The sequence below is a fragment of the Lithobates pipiens genome, unplaced genomic scaffold (assembly GCF_037356315.1).
Source record: "Lithobates pipiens isolate NorthernLeopardFrog02 unplaced genomic scaffold, aLitPip1_a1.2 Scaffold_13, whole genome shotgun sequence".
Taxonomy (NCBI): domain Eukaryota; kingdom Metazoa; phylum Chordata; class Amphibia; order Anura; family Ranidae; genus Lithobates; species Lithobates pipiens.
The window spans coordinates 480,824,623-480,838,023 of NW_027507718.1; the positions used below are offsets into that span (position 1 = coordinate 480,824,623).

The 13,401-nt window shown below is 40.8% G+C and overlaps 1 protein-coding gene and 1 long non-coding RNA gene across 6 annotated transcripts in view; both read left to right on the plus strand.

The window, feature by feature from the left end:
* CTBP1 (C-terminal binding protein 1) overlaps positions 1–13,401 on the plus strand; it is an 873,727-nt gene that overhangs the window by 838,591 nt on the left and 21,735 nt on the right. For 4 of the 5 annotated variants that reach the window (XM_077477945.1, XM_077477949.1, XM_077477946.1 and 1 more), the window contains one exon: positions 427–1,646. The exons of the other annotated variant lie outside the window; for it this stretch is intronic. In XM_077477945.1, coding sequence (XP_077334071.1) covers positions 427–613 — 187 coding nt within the window. In that variant the 3' untranslated portion in view covers positions 614–1,646. Of the gene's footprint in view, positions 1–426; positions 1,647–13,401 lie in introns of those variants that run through there. 5 annotated transcript variants of the gene reach the window in all.
* Positions 12,435–12,909, plus strand: LOC143976188 (uncharacterized). The gene is made up of 2 exons (XR_013272555.1): positions 12,435–12,612; positions 12,709–12,909. It is a non-coding gene; the product is annotated as an uncharacterized LOC143976188 (long non-coding RNA).

A 13,401-nucleotide genomic window follows, 5' to 3' on the forward strand; every position in this document is an offset into this window, starting at 1 on the left:
TGCACACCGCTAATCGCAGGCAGTGAGACATTTCTCGATCCGCAGCTGCACAGATCGGGAAATGTCTCACTGCCTGTGATTAGCAGTGTGCAGTGTCGGCTTCCTGGTGGGATTGGACATGTGGGATTTCAAACGCCCCCAAGCTCATCTCTATATAACACCTTTAACTGCAGCTCTCTAACCACTCCTATGTACTTCTCATGGTTGCAGAAGGATTTTATGACAAATCTGCACTTTTGAAGGGTTAGAGAGGACAGCAGATAAACAAGTAAAACTTGGGAGGATTTGTTTGATCTTTGTGTATCACCTCAGGCTGTTCACTTCACTGGGGTATAGGAGAGGGTTTACAACCACTTTCATTTTCAACTTCTGAAAAGCAGACATCATGTATCACTCTGTAAACTGACCCAGAGTTTCTTATAACAGCAGGTACCCTCCAGGTGTCGTAAGCATGGCCCCAGCTGGCATCCCAACTGCAGTTGATGCAATCGTCCCCAACGCCATGCCTTTATCCCACGGTCATCCTGCCGTGGTTCATCCACCCCATACCCCTTCTCCTGGCCAGACCGTCAAACCAGAGGCCGACAGAGACCATCCGAGTGACCAGTTGTAGCCAATATCCTTAAAAAAATTAAAAAATGAAAAAGATGACCATTCCCTGCATTGGAGAACTGGAGATCAGCGGAGACTGAAGATGCCTAGAACACGAAGATCATTGTCATCTGTATTCCGGATAGAGGCAAAAATAATGAACTTGTGGATCGTAACTGTTTTTAGAAATTGGTCCAAATATACAGTATAAAAAAGAGGCAAAGAGAGCATTTGGAAACTTTTTTTTTTTTTTTTTTTTTTTTTTTTTTTTTTTCCCCCTTCATATTTAAAAAAAAAAAAAAAAAAATGTAGTTTGTCCCTGTTCAGTGGACTGACCTCACTGTTCTGTGTCCTGTTTGGGTCCTTTGTTAAGCAAGAGAAGTTAGTAGTTAATTATCTCATGAATGTACTTGTCTGTGTACAGTTTTTAGAACATAAAAAGGGTTTGTTTGCATAACTATCGATAGGGGAAAAAACATAAGGGAGGCATTCAGCAAACCACATTTGAAATGGAAAAAAAAAGCTGAAAAAAATATAATTTTGTTTTTATATGTTGTAACATGCCCAGTAAACAAGGCAGTTGGCAACCTTCTCAGGAGAATACATTTTCCCATTTTATTTTCTTTAAAACCACACAGTGCATTGTTATTTTTTACCTGCTTGTCTTGTGTATATTTTTTTTTTTTTTTGCCACAAAAGCTTTTTTTTTTTTCCAAATTTATTTTGGCATGGATTCCCTTTTATTTCAAATAATGACAGCATTACATTTTTTTTGAGAGAGAGAAATCAAAATTTCGTATAAATGAGCATAGTGCTTCTTGTCAACAGTTTATGAAAAACAAAAAAAATTGAAAAAAAATAAAGTATATATTATTGGTGGTATGCGGGAAATCTAGACTACTGAAAGGTAGTACATTTCATTGCCTACATTGATTCCTTCCTGGTAATGTGGTAGGCTAGCAATATATATTTTTTTTCTTTTTGGTTAAAATCATGTTTGTGAGTGTAACCATTTGTATGAATTATTTTAAAGGAATAAAAACCCCAAATACTTATGTGCTTTGTCTTTGTTTTAGAAGACTTTTGTATGATGATGGCCGAATATGACAGTGACCCTGATATATTGTAAAGTAAATTTTCACTTGTGTTCGTGAATGAGGTGGAAAGAATTGAAAATTCACTTTGCAAAAACATGCCCAATAATGTCTAAGAAAATGAAGGAAACCGTTTTTGTTCTTGCATTATTAGATGAATAAAATTGGCACAATTTCACTGCATTTACTAAGTGAAGTGGAAACTCACTTGCTTAATTAATGAGTTATTGAACTGACCCTTTAAATGGAAAAAAAAAAAAAAAAAAAAAAAAATATATATATATATATATATATATATATATATATATATATATATATATATATATATATATATATATATTATATAAAATATAGAAGTGCTGCTTAGCATGCATACACAACAAAAGTGCAAGTGTGGAGTACCAAAAATATGCAAAAAATATCAAACATATGGTACATCAAACAGCCTGAAATTAAGATAGTTTTGTTTTATGTAGCTGTATTTTCTGTGCAACTTATAACATCAAAGTGAAAGATAGCACACGGACATGTCAGATTTAAAAAAAAATAATAATAACAGAGTTGGAAAAAGTATTTTGTTGAACCACCTAACTTTGCACTTTTAGACTTTGCAATATTTGCCCACTCTTCTTTGCAGAACTGCATAAGTTCAGTTAAATTTGATGGCGACTGTGGACATCAGTCTTCGTCATTCCACAGATTTTCCACAGGGTCTTAAGTATGGGTTCTGACTAGGCCATGTAAGGATATTCACCTTTTTCTTCTTCAACTACTGTGGTATGTTTTGCTGTGTGCTTTGGGTCATTGTCATGTTGGCAGGTGAACCTTCTTCACATTGACAACTTTCTGGCAGAGGGCAGCAGATTTTCCTCAAGAATTTGATGGTATTTTGTCCCATCCATTTTTCTTCTATCCTGACAAGTGCCCTAGTTCCTGCTGTAGAGAAACATCCCCATAATAGGATATTACCACCTTCATGCTTTACTGTAGGAATGGTGTCGTTTGGATGATAAGCTGTATTGGATTTCCACCAGACATATCGTTTGGTGTTAAAGGGGTTGTAAATGCTCAAAGTTTTTGACCGTAATGCATTAAATGCATTAAGGTGAAAAACCTTCTGTAGTGCAGCAGCCCCCTTCTACTTACCTGAACCCGATCTTTCCAGCAACGGGGAAAAGCACAGCAGCTCCAGCTTGTCCCGGGTCCTCGCTGGATCAATTAAAAGCAGCAGGAGCCATTGGCTTCCGCTTCTGTCAATTTAAATCCAGTGTCGCGGGAGCGGGCCCCAGTCCTGCTGTCTGTCAATGGACATAGCAGCAGGACTCGGGAGCACACCCGCACAAGTGTCCCCATGGAATGCACCTCTCCATGGGGGCATTAGAGAAGGAGCCAGGAGCGCTGCTGAGGGACCCCAAAAGAGGGGGATTGGGCCACTCTGTGCAAAACCCTTGCACAGAAGAGGTAAGCATAACATGTTTGTTATTTAAAAATATAAAAAAACCTTTACAACCCCTTTAAGACCAAATAATACAATTTTTGTCTCATCTGACCATAACACCTTTTTCCTTGTGCCGTCAATCTTCAAGGTGCATTTTGGCAAAGCTCAGTCGAGACTGTATGTGGCCTTTCTTAGGGAGTGGCTTTTTTTTTTTTTTTTTCTTGAAATCCTGCCATACAAGCCACATTTGTGGAGAATTGTGATATTGTCACATGCACACAATGACCATCCTGCCATAAATTCCTGCAACTGCTTCAGAGTTGCTGTAGGCCTCTTGATAGCCTCTGACCAGTTTGCTCCTGGCTCTTTCATCCAGTTTGGAGTGACGTCCTGATCCAGGGAGGGTCTGTGTTGTACCAAATACCTTCCGCTTCTTAATAAAAGACTTCAATGTGCTTCTAGACATTGGTAAAGCCTTGGATACAAAAAAAATAAAAATCAATCTACGGAAATCTACTGTTCACAACCTTATCCTAGAGATCTTTTGACAGTGCCTTGCCAGCCATAGTTGATTGCTTCAGTTGCACTACCAGGGACTGAAATGCTCCAGGAAAGATTTTCATGTTGAGCTAATCAAAATGAACAAAACTGATAACAGTTGAACGTAAAATTTGTATGCCATTGAGAAGGTGATTAGCTACACATAATTGGGTTTACTTTAAGTCATGTGGTGGGGGGGGGGGGGGGATCCTTTTTCCAACTCTGTGATTCGGGTTTTGAATGTGTTTTATTTTTTTCTGACATGTTGGTTTTCTATCTTTCACTTGGATTTTATAAGTTGCATTGAGTAAATACAGCTGGGTAAAACAAAAATAAAAAACATTAAAACGTATCCATTCAGTAGCCATCTCCTCAAATCGCGTTGCACATAATCACAGCTTGCCAGAGAATTAGACCACAGATGAAAGGAGTTCTAAAAAAAGGCTAAATTGGTTAACCAGTACAAATAAAGCAGAGCCGGGTGAAATAAGAACTGCCAACATCCCAATTAGAAAGGAATAAAAAGAATGCATGCAGTATCAGCATAACCACCCCTCTGGGACTTTAAGTCAGTTAGGAGACGGGTAATAAGGTTAAAAGGCTAACTCCAATTTATTAGCGTATATAGTCCTAAAATTAGGACATCATCCATAAAACGTAAGTACAAAATTGACATAGTAGAAAAATGTATAAACACCCAAGTGAGCAGCCCAGTGATGTAGCGGTTAGCACTTTCACCTAGCAGAAAAAAGGGTCGCTGGTTCAAATCCCAACCACAACACTATCTGCCTGGAGTTTGCATGTTCTCCCTGTGTCTGCCTGGGTTTCCTCCGGGTACACCGGTTTCTTCACACACTCTAAAGACATGGTGGTATGTTAATCAGATCCTGTCTAAAAAAATTGGCCCTAGTATATGTATGTTGGGGACCTTGGATTGTAAGCCCCTTGAGGGCAGTGAATGATGTGAATGTACAATGTATATGTAAAAGCACTGCGTAAATTGACAGCACTATATACCGTAAGCACCTGAAATAAATAAGTACATAAGAATAATTTCCAGAGTACCCACAAATGTGGGATGTAACCCAAATAGCAGTCTCGCATGGACCAGCTATGGGGGATTGTAGAGGAACTCCATAGTGTAGTACTCCAAATATTTAATGGAGCAGAAATGTACTCTCCTAAATGGCAATGAAAACTGCATATGAATACCACCAAACGCTGCTGTTTATTGAGCAAACATGGTGATGTCACTGCCAAGCTATTCCCTACAAGTATCGTAACCACAGAAGTCTTTAAGGGGCACCGGAACAGCGGTGAGACAAGATGCAGGCTCTATAAAGGCTAACATTATCAGCACCAGGGTATTGGGAATGCAGGGTGAGTGTTTTATATATTCTATGCCAATGCCAATAAGAATCTAGATTATAAATATTTATGTATACATTTTTTATTTTTTTGAGCACTTTTTTTTTATCTTATTGGCAATTTTTTTTATTTATGGTTTTACAATTTTCAAGCTTGTGGCTGCCTCTAATGTGGCTTTTGTATGATAGGTTTCACTCCCTGCATTGCCAATAATTTGCTAGGCCAAATGGTGCTGCTAATATTAGCCTTTACAGAGCCTTTGTCTTTTCTCACCACTAATCCTGTGATCCTTGAAGATGTCTGGTGACGAAACGCCTAGGGCGGAGCGTAGCGGTGCATCCATTTGATAAGCGGCAGTGTTCAGCAGCATTTATATGCCGTTTTCATTGTCATTTTTATGAGTACCTTTCTGCTCTAATAAATGTGGTGTTCTACTACACTATGAAGTTCCTCTACTTTAGTCCCCATATGGATTTCCCCCTGGCTTAACGCTTAATGAGTCTGGCTGAGCTGAGACGCTGGCTACATTATCCCTGGTTAACTTTTGGTGCAATTGAGCCTTTTTATACCTCCTATCATGTATCATCTGGAGTCTTATCCTCTGATAAGCTGTGATTGTGTGCAATTGGTGGGAGGAGCACAGGTTGTAACTCTGAACACGCTTTTTACACGTTTTGAACCAATATCTGCCAATTTTGCTGAAAAACGCGATCTGTTAAAGGAAGTTGAAAAATAGACTTACTGGTAGGATCATGAAGTGAAAAAAAAAAAAAACGAAGAAAAAGAAAACTAATGCAACAACCACATCTAAGAATTTGTAAGCAAAAATATAAAGTAAATGATATATTAATCTCCAGCTCCAGTTAACACTTTTGGTAAAAAGGGTAAAACTATATGAATAAAAACTGACCAATCTAAGCATCCCCAGCAGTGTTACATGGTTTCTCAGCCCAGTTTTATTTCCCAATATTATCTAGACAGCTTGGATGGAGGTAAATGTGGAGAAAATGATAAAGGCCAGTGAAATGAAAAAGGAATGTATATACTAAATGACTATCATTACAGGAATTGACCACATATTGTATGATTACCAGAATACAATATTTTTCCCTAAAGTGTTCCTTTTATTAGTTGCGCAAGAGATATTTCACTGACTAGATGTTCGTATACCCTGGGTTATATGCTGGTACCAACAAACCCCCCTGGTGTACCCCTATAACCCTACCCCAATCTGAGACACCTCAGTTTTTATGCTAGTGTCTTTAGGTGAGGAACCTCTTCTCCCTTATGGAGAGGATTATATGCTTAACTATTTGTTGATGTAGCAGCCTCCTAGTTAAGTACTGGGTAAATGTAGTTCTTTTTGGGCTCCTCTATAATCAGTAGAGCAGTTACTGATTGTCATGGGCTGATCAGGGTCTCATGGGCTGCAGGTTTGATTACTTCTCCCTGTCTAAATATTTATGGGCTCTTAGCCAAATGTAAACATCCCTTGTGACAGCAATAGCCAGTAACAGGCACTCTTTATGGAGGGATCTGGGGTCTATAAGACTCCATATGCTTCCTTTGCACTTAAAAGCATTCAAAATGGCAAGTTTGGCTATTTTCAATGCTATCATTTTTTTAAATCTGGCGCCTTTAAGGCACCAGTAAACCCGGAAGTGATTTCATGCCTCCAGGTTAGTAGATCCGAGGCCTGATCAAAGACAATCCGGCTTTTTTTGGGCCCCCGGCCAGACAACGGACATGTCGGCTGGTTGCCCGTTCCTCCTGCTGGCACAGGAGAGCCCGGGCATCATCCTGGTACAACCCCTTGAAGTAGAAGGATGCATATTTGGGATAGGTCAGTGTCAATGGGTTTTAAGTTAATCATTTTGTAAATTGTTACAATGATTTGTATTCAGAATTAATTTCGTATATTCAAATTTGTTTTGTATAGTTGCTCTGATTCGATTTGTAATTGCAGAAGATTGACTATCCATTTTAACCACTTCAGCCCAGGAAGATTTTACTCCCTTCCTGACCAGAGCACTTTTTGCAATTCGCCACTGCGTTGCTTTAACTGACAATTGCGCGACCATGCGACGTTGCACCCAAACAAAATTGACATCTTTTTTTTTTTCCCCACAAATGGAGCTTTCTTTTGGTGGTATTTGATCAGCTCTGTGGTTTTTATTTTTTGTGCTATAAACAGAAGGGTCAATTTTGAAAAAAAAAGCAATATTTTTTACTATTTGCTATAATAAAAAAATATATAAAAAAAAAACTTTTTTTCCTCAGTTCAGGCCGATATGTATTCTTCTACATATTTTTGGTAAAAAAAAAAAACGCAATAAGCGTATATTGATTGGTTTGCGCAATAGTTATAGCATCTACAAAATAGGGGATAGTTTTATGGCAATTTTATTAATAATTTTTTTTTTACTAGTAATGGTGGCGATCTGCTGATTTTTATCAGGACTGCCACATTATGGCGGACATGTCAGATAATTTTTACACATTTTTGGGACCACTCGCATTTATACAGTGATCAGTGCTGTAAAAATTCATTGATTACTGTAAAAATGTCACTGGTAGGAAAGGGGTTAACACTAAGGGGTGATCAAGGGGTTAATTGTGTTCCCTAGTGTGCGTTCTACACTGTATGAACAGACGATCTGTCTTTTCTCCCCTCAGAGAACCGGAAACTGTGTGCTTACACACACAGATCCCTGTTCTCGTGTGCCCCGAGTGATCTCAGGAGCCCGGCGGTAATTGCGCATGGGTGAACAGGGGGCGCACACGCCCCTAGTGGCCAAAATTGGAAAAGACATGACGGCGATTCGAGCAGCAGAGCCATCAGCCAAGCCATCAGTACTTTGACAATCACACTTTTGTTGAATGGGCTTTCCAGAGTGGAGGTTGTTATAGTCCTAGATCTGTCTTTTCTCCCCGCAGAGAACCCAGAAACTGTGTGTTTAAACACACAGATCCCGGTTCTCAGTGTGCCCCGAGCGACCGAGGGAGCCCAACGGTCATGGCGACCGCCGAGTATTTGCATTGGCTCCGTGGGAGAGCAGGGGGCGCACACGCCCCTAGGGGCCAAAATTGGAGAAAAAAAATTGGTTTCGCGCAGATGGGCCATGTTACTGCAGTACAACTACGGCGGCTGGTCGGAAAGCGGTTAATGTGTTAAGTCGTTATTTCAGAAGATTACTTCTGCATAAATGATCCGTGTTGCATTAACATTTTTCATTATACAAAAAGCACTACATATGAAATGGAAACATTTTGCAATAAATACAGTAAGGTATAAAAGTGAAATAAGAAGCCGCCTACTTATTGTGTTTGGGTTGGATGGAGGTGGATCCATCGGATTCTCAGAATCGTAATATAACCAATGGAACAAAATGTATTTCGGATTCATTTGGAGATTCTGATGGATCCACCTCCATCCAACCCAAACACAGTAAGTAGGCGGCATCTTATTTCACGTTTATACTTTACTGTATTTATTGCAATATGTTTCCATTTCATATGTAGTGCATTTTGTATAATGAAAAATGTTAATACAACATGGATCATTTATGTTTTTGCGTTATTTCGGATGCTTAAAACATTTACACAAAGTCTGGATGAAACAAAATCAACTTGTTTCATTATAATTTCGAATTAGTTTGAAATTTGTTACTATTGTGATTTGGAGATTTGGACACATTCGTAAGGAGAAACAGTGAGTCAAGTCTTCTCCACCATCAGTACTTTGACAATCGCACTTTTGTTGAATGGGCTTTCCAGAGTGGAGGTTGTTCTAGTCCCAATGGAAGAGGGGTGGGGGGGCAACTCCATGGTTTACGGATGGGAACGTCATCAAGCTGACCCTACAATTGCTGCTGTTGTGGACCTTTGCTTTTGAGAATGTTAATCTCCTGCCCTGTGGAAGGCTGAGGTCTACCGGATAAGTCCCATCCTTTTATAGGTCCAAACCTCTCTACTGTCCAGCAATAATAGGAAACAATTAAAAGTGTTTTTTGATTACAAAGTAATTCTGAAAAGACAAGTACTGTATAATAAATGTCCCAGGCTGCAGAGAAATCAATTCCCTCCGCTCCTACCCTTTAGTGAATTGCAGTGATGGAAACAATTATCATCAATTGTCTTTTGTTTCTGAGGAAGGAAATTGGCAGATTGAATTTTTTCTTTCTTTTTTTTTTTTTTTTTACTCAGGCATGTAGTTGATGGAATGACAAGTGAAAACATTCCAAATCATTCTTAATTGAACTGCTTTATAATTTTCTTGTTGAATGCAACATGATCCTTTTCTGAAATTGCTGATTTAATGAAAACGAAAGCGTGAGAGGTTTGCTGTGTAAGTTTACTTTCATCTGTAATGCATTATGAAAATGATTTAATATCGCTGCACAGATCGAAGCACAGGCAGCGTGGATTAAAAGCTCTGTGAGCAAATGCTGCGGAGAGCTGTTCAGAAATCAATTGGACTTGAGTAAAAAAATAAATAAAAAAAATGGCCTGAATGCAATATGTTAAAAAACCCCTTTACATACACACTTATACATACACTATATTACCAAAAGTATTGGGACACCTGCCTTTACATGCACTTTAATGACATCCCAGTCTTAGTCCGTAGGGTTCAGTATTGAGTTGGCCCACCCTTTGCAGCTATAACAGCTTCACCTCTTCTGGGAAGGCTGTCCACAAGGTTTAGGAGTGTGTCTATGGGAATGTTTGATCATTCTTCCAGAAGCGCATTTGTGAAGTCAGGCACTGATGTTTGGACAAGAAGGCCTGGCTCGCAGTCTCTGGTCAAATTTATCCCAAATGAATTCTATTGGGTTAACGTTTCAGGACCTTGCTTTGAGTACTGGTCCAAATCATTTGGTGGGGGGGGTTATGGTGTGTGGTTGTTTCTCAGGGGTTGGGCTTGGCCCCTTAGTTTCAGTGAAGGGATCTATTAGGCCCCTTTCACACATTGGGACCATTCAGGTCCGCCTGTCAGTTTTTCAGGCAGACCTGAACGGACGCTCCTTGTAACTCTATGTAGCTACGGATGTCAGTGGTAACATGTCCGCTGACATCTGATCCACTCCGATCTGCTAAATGAACCTTATTTTCCATCCGTCGATCGGATTGAATTTAAATGGGCAATCGGTCCGTTTTATTCTGATCCCCCATAGAGGAGAGCAGAGATCTGACAGGTCCGTCCCTGCACACTGAGCGGAGACGGACCTGTCATCCGCTGGAGTCTGTCAAAATTAACAAGGATGTGTGAAAGTGCCCTAAAGCCGTCAGCATACCAAGACATTTTGGAGAATTTCATGCTCCCAATTTTGTGGGAACAGTTTGGGGATGGCCCATTGTTGTTCCAACATGACTGCGCACCAGTGCACAAAGCAAGATCCACAAAGACAGGAATAAGCGAGTTTGGGGTAGAGGAACTTGAGTGGACTGCACAGAATCCTGACCACAACCTGATAGAACACCTTTGGGATGAATTAGAGCAGATAGTGCAAGCCAGGCTTTCTTGTCCAACATCAGCGCCTGACCTCACAAAAGCACTTCTGGAAGAAAGGTCAAACATTCCCATAGAGATAAAAGAAAAGGTCTGGTGTCCCCAGTGACACACTTCCATCCCTGTAACATATAACAAACAACAAAGGATTCGCCCTGGGACTTTAAATGAAGTGGGTACTGTTTCCGCCAGTAAACATAACAGTAGTAAATATAGTATATGGTTTATTCAAATACAATTGTTTACATGGATAAATAACACCAACGGTTGCCAATTAAAAAAATATATAAACAAGGAGTATTGGTACATAAATGTAGAAGTAGTACATGGTACACGGGCATCATACTACCCGACTAGTTTCGTGAGATCCAGCTCGCTCTTCAGGGGTGGATGTGTGTAACAATGTACCTAGGATGAACAAAAATATATATGTTTGGCAATATAGCACAGTATTGGTTATAAAGGCACAGGGTAGGAGGGGTTGTAGGCCCCCCCATACTTACCACTGAGCTTGGCCATGGCTCCAGGTGTGCGGCCTCGAGACGGCGGCAGCGGATGCCTCCCCAGCGAGCTGAGGGGGCAGAATCAAATGGGACCCCACCCAGGGCCAAACGGAGAGCAGGCATGGCAAAGGTGTAGTGATGTATCCCTAGGGTCCTCGTTGGTCGATAAAAAGTATAGGCTGTGAACATAAGTATGTTTGTCAGGCATCTAAAGTAGTAGAGTAAAATCAATAGATATTGGTATAAAGATATGTATGCACGAATGAAAGGCCTGAGCCAAAGGTTGTAGGGCCATGAAGATGGTTACTCATCCTCCAACATAATTTTTATTCCAGTATTGTTATATACCCTGGCTCTTTGTGCGATTCCTCGGTTGGTGCTAGCGATTTTTGTCTCGCATTGGGAGCTGCGATGTGTATAAAGGGAGGCTTTTTCATGTCTCCTGCTGTCCCCATCTGCTTTTAGGCGGATGGGGACACCTACACATCGGCACCATGTTCAGGCTTCAGAAGCATGGCGTCTGAGATTTTGCAGACGTCGGCACAGCTGGAAGCACTATATCATCAGATGGCATGGGGGTACGCTTGCATTTGCGTGCCTTCCTATGACAGTGGGTGCCCTCTGCACTCACATGTCAGCCATCCACACATGGTGTTGGGGGCGGAGCCTCCTGGGGCCTTCCGGGGTTAAATTGGAGGTCAGACATGGCTTGGATTTCATTTCACTCTTCACTGAGGACACACACAGCTGTGGAGATTGTTTGCTGTGTCTCATTACTTTTATATTCAGGATATTCACCTCACTCAGGTACTTACTATATTCACCTTTTTGATACTTACTTTATTTAGGCACACTTGCATATCTTACACATTGTTTATCTTATTAGCACTTATTCTCATATTTTTTATTTCTTTTGGATACTGTTGATTTTTCCACACAAGTCCATCTTTCTCCTTTTCTTTTCTTATCTTGTCGCCTGCTAGTATCCCCTTGCTATCCTATGTTTTCCACCATCTCCATGTCCCTACCATCCTTGTTCCAGGCCTTACTTAGCTATACATATCTTTATGCCTATACTCATTGATTTTACTTTACTATTTTAGATGCCTGATAAACATATTTGTTTATAGCTTATACGCTTTTTGGACTAATGAGGTTTCTAGGGATACATCACTACCCACACAATTGTAGTTCACCTCTTTCCCCTCTTTCGTTGTCCACTTTGTCACCTGGTAGTACCCCTCTGTTGTCCTAGGTTTCTAACCATCTTCATGGCCCTACAACCTTTGGCTCAGGCCTTTCATTCATGCATACATATCTTTATACCAATATCTATTGATTTTACTCTACTACTTTAGATGCCTGACAAACATACTTATGTTCACAGCCTATACTTTTTATCGACCAACGAGGACCCTAGGGATACATCACTACACCTTTGCCATGCCTGCTCTCCGTTTGGCCCTGGGTGGGGTCCCATTTGATTCTGCCCCCTCAGCTCGCTGGGGAGGCATCCGCTGCCGCCGTCTCGAGGCCGCACACCTGGAGCCATGGCAAAGCTCAGTGGTAAGTATGGGGGGGGCCTACAACCCCTCCTACCCTGTGCCTTTATAACCAATACTGTGCTATATTGCCAAACATATATATTTTTGTTCATCCTAGGTACATTGTTACACACATCCACCCCTGAAGAGCGAGCTGGATCTCACAAAACTAGTCGGGTAGTATGATGCCCGTGTACCATGTACTTCTTCTACATTTATGTACCAATACTCCTTGTTTATATATATTTTTAATTGGCAACCATTGGTGTTATTTATCCATGTAAACAATTGTATTTGAATAAACCATATACTATATTTACTACTGTTATGTTTACTGGCGGAAACAGTACCCACTTCATTTAAAGTCCCAGGGCGAATCCTTTGTTGTTTGTTAAACATTCCCATAGAAACACTCCTAAACCGTGGGGACAGTCTTTCCAGAAGATTTGAAGGGGTTAAAGCTGCAAAGGGTGGGCCAACTCAATATTGAACCCTACGGACTAAGACTGGGTTCCAATAAAAAAAATCAGAAGTCAGCAGCTACAAATACTGCAGCTGCTGACTTTTAATAATCAGACACTTACCTGTCACAGGGTCCAGTGATGCGGGGGAACGAAGCCCCGCTCATCTCCCCCTCCTCTCCGCGGTGCCGGCATTGTCACTGTGGGCGCCTGGCTGTTGCTTCACAGCCCAGCACGCACTGCTCATGCGTGAGCTGCGCTGTGACTGGCCAAGCAATCGTCTGGGACCTGTGACATGTCCCCAGATGATTGCCGAGAGGGATGGGGGAGAGGTGATCTCCCTTCCGGTG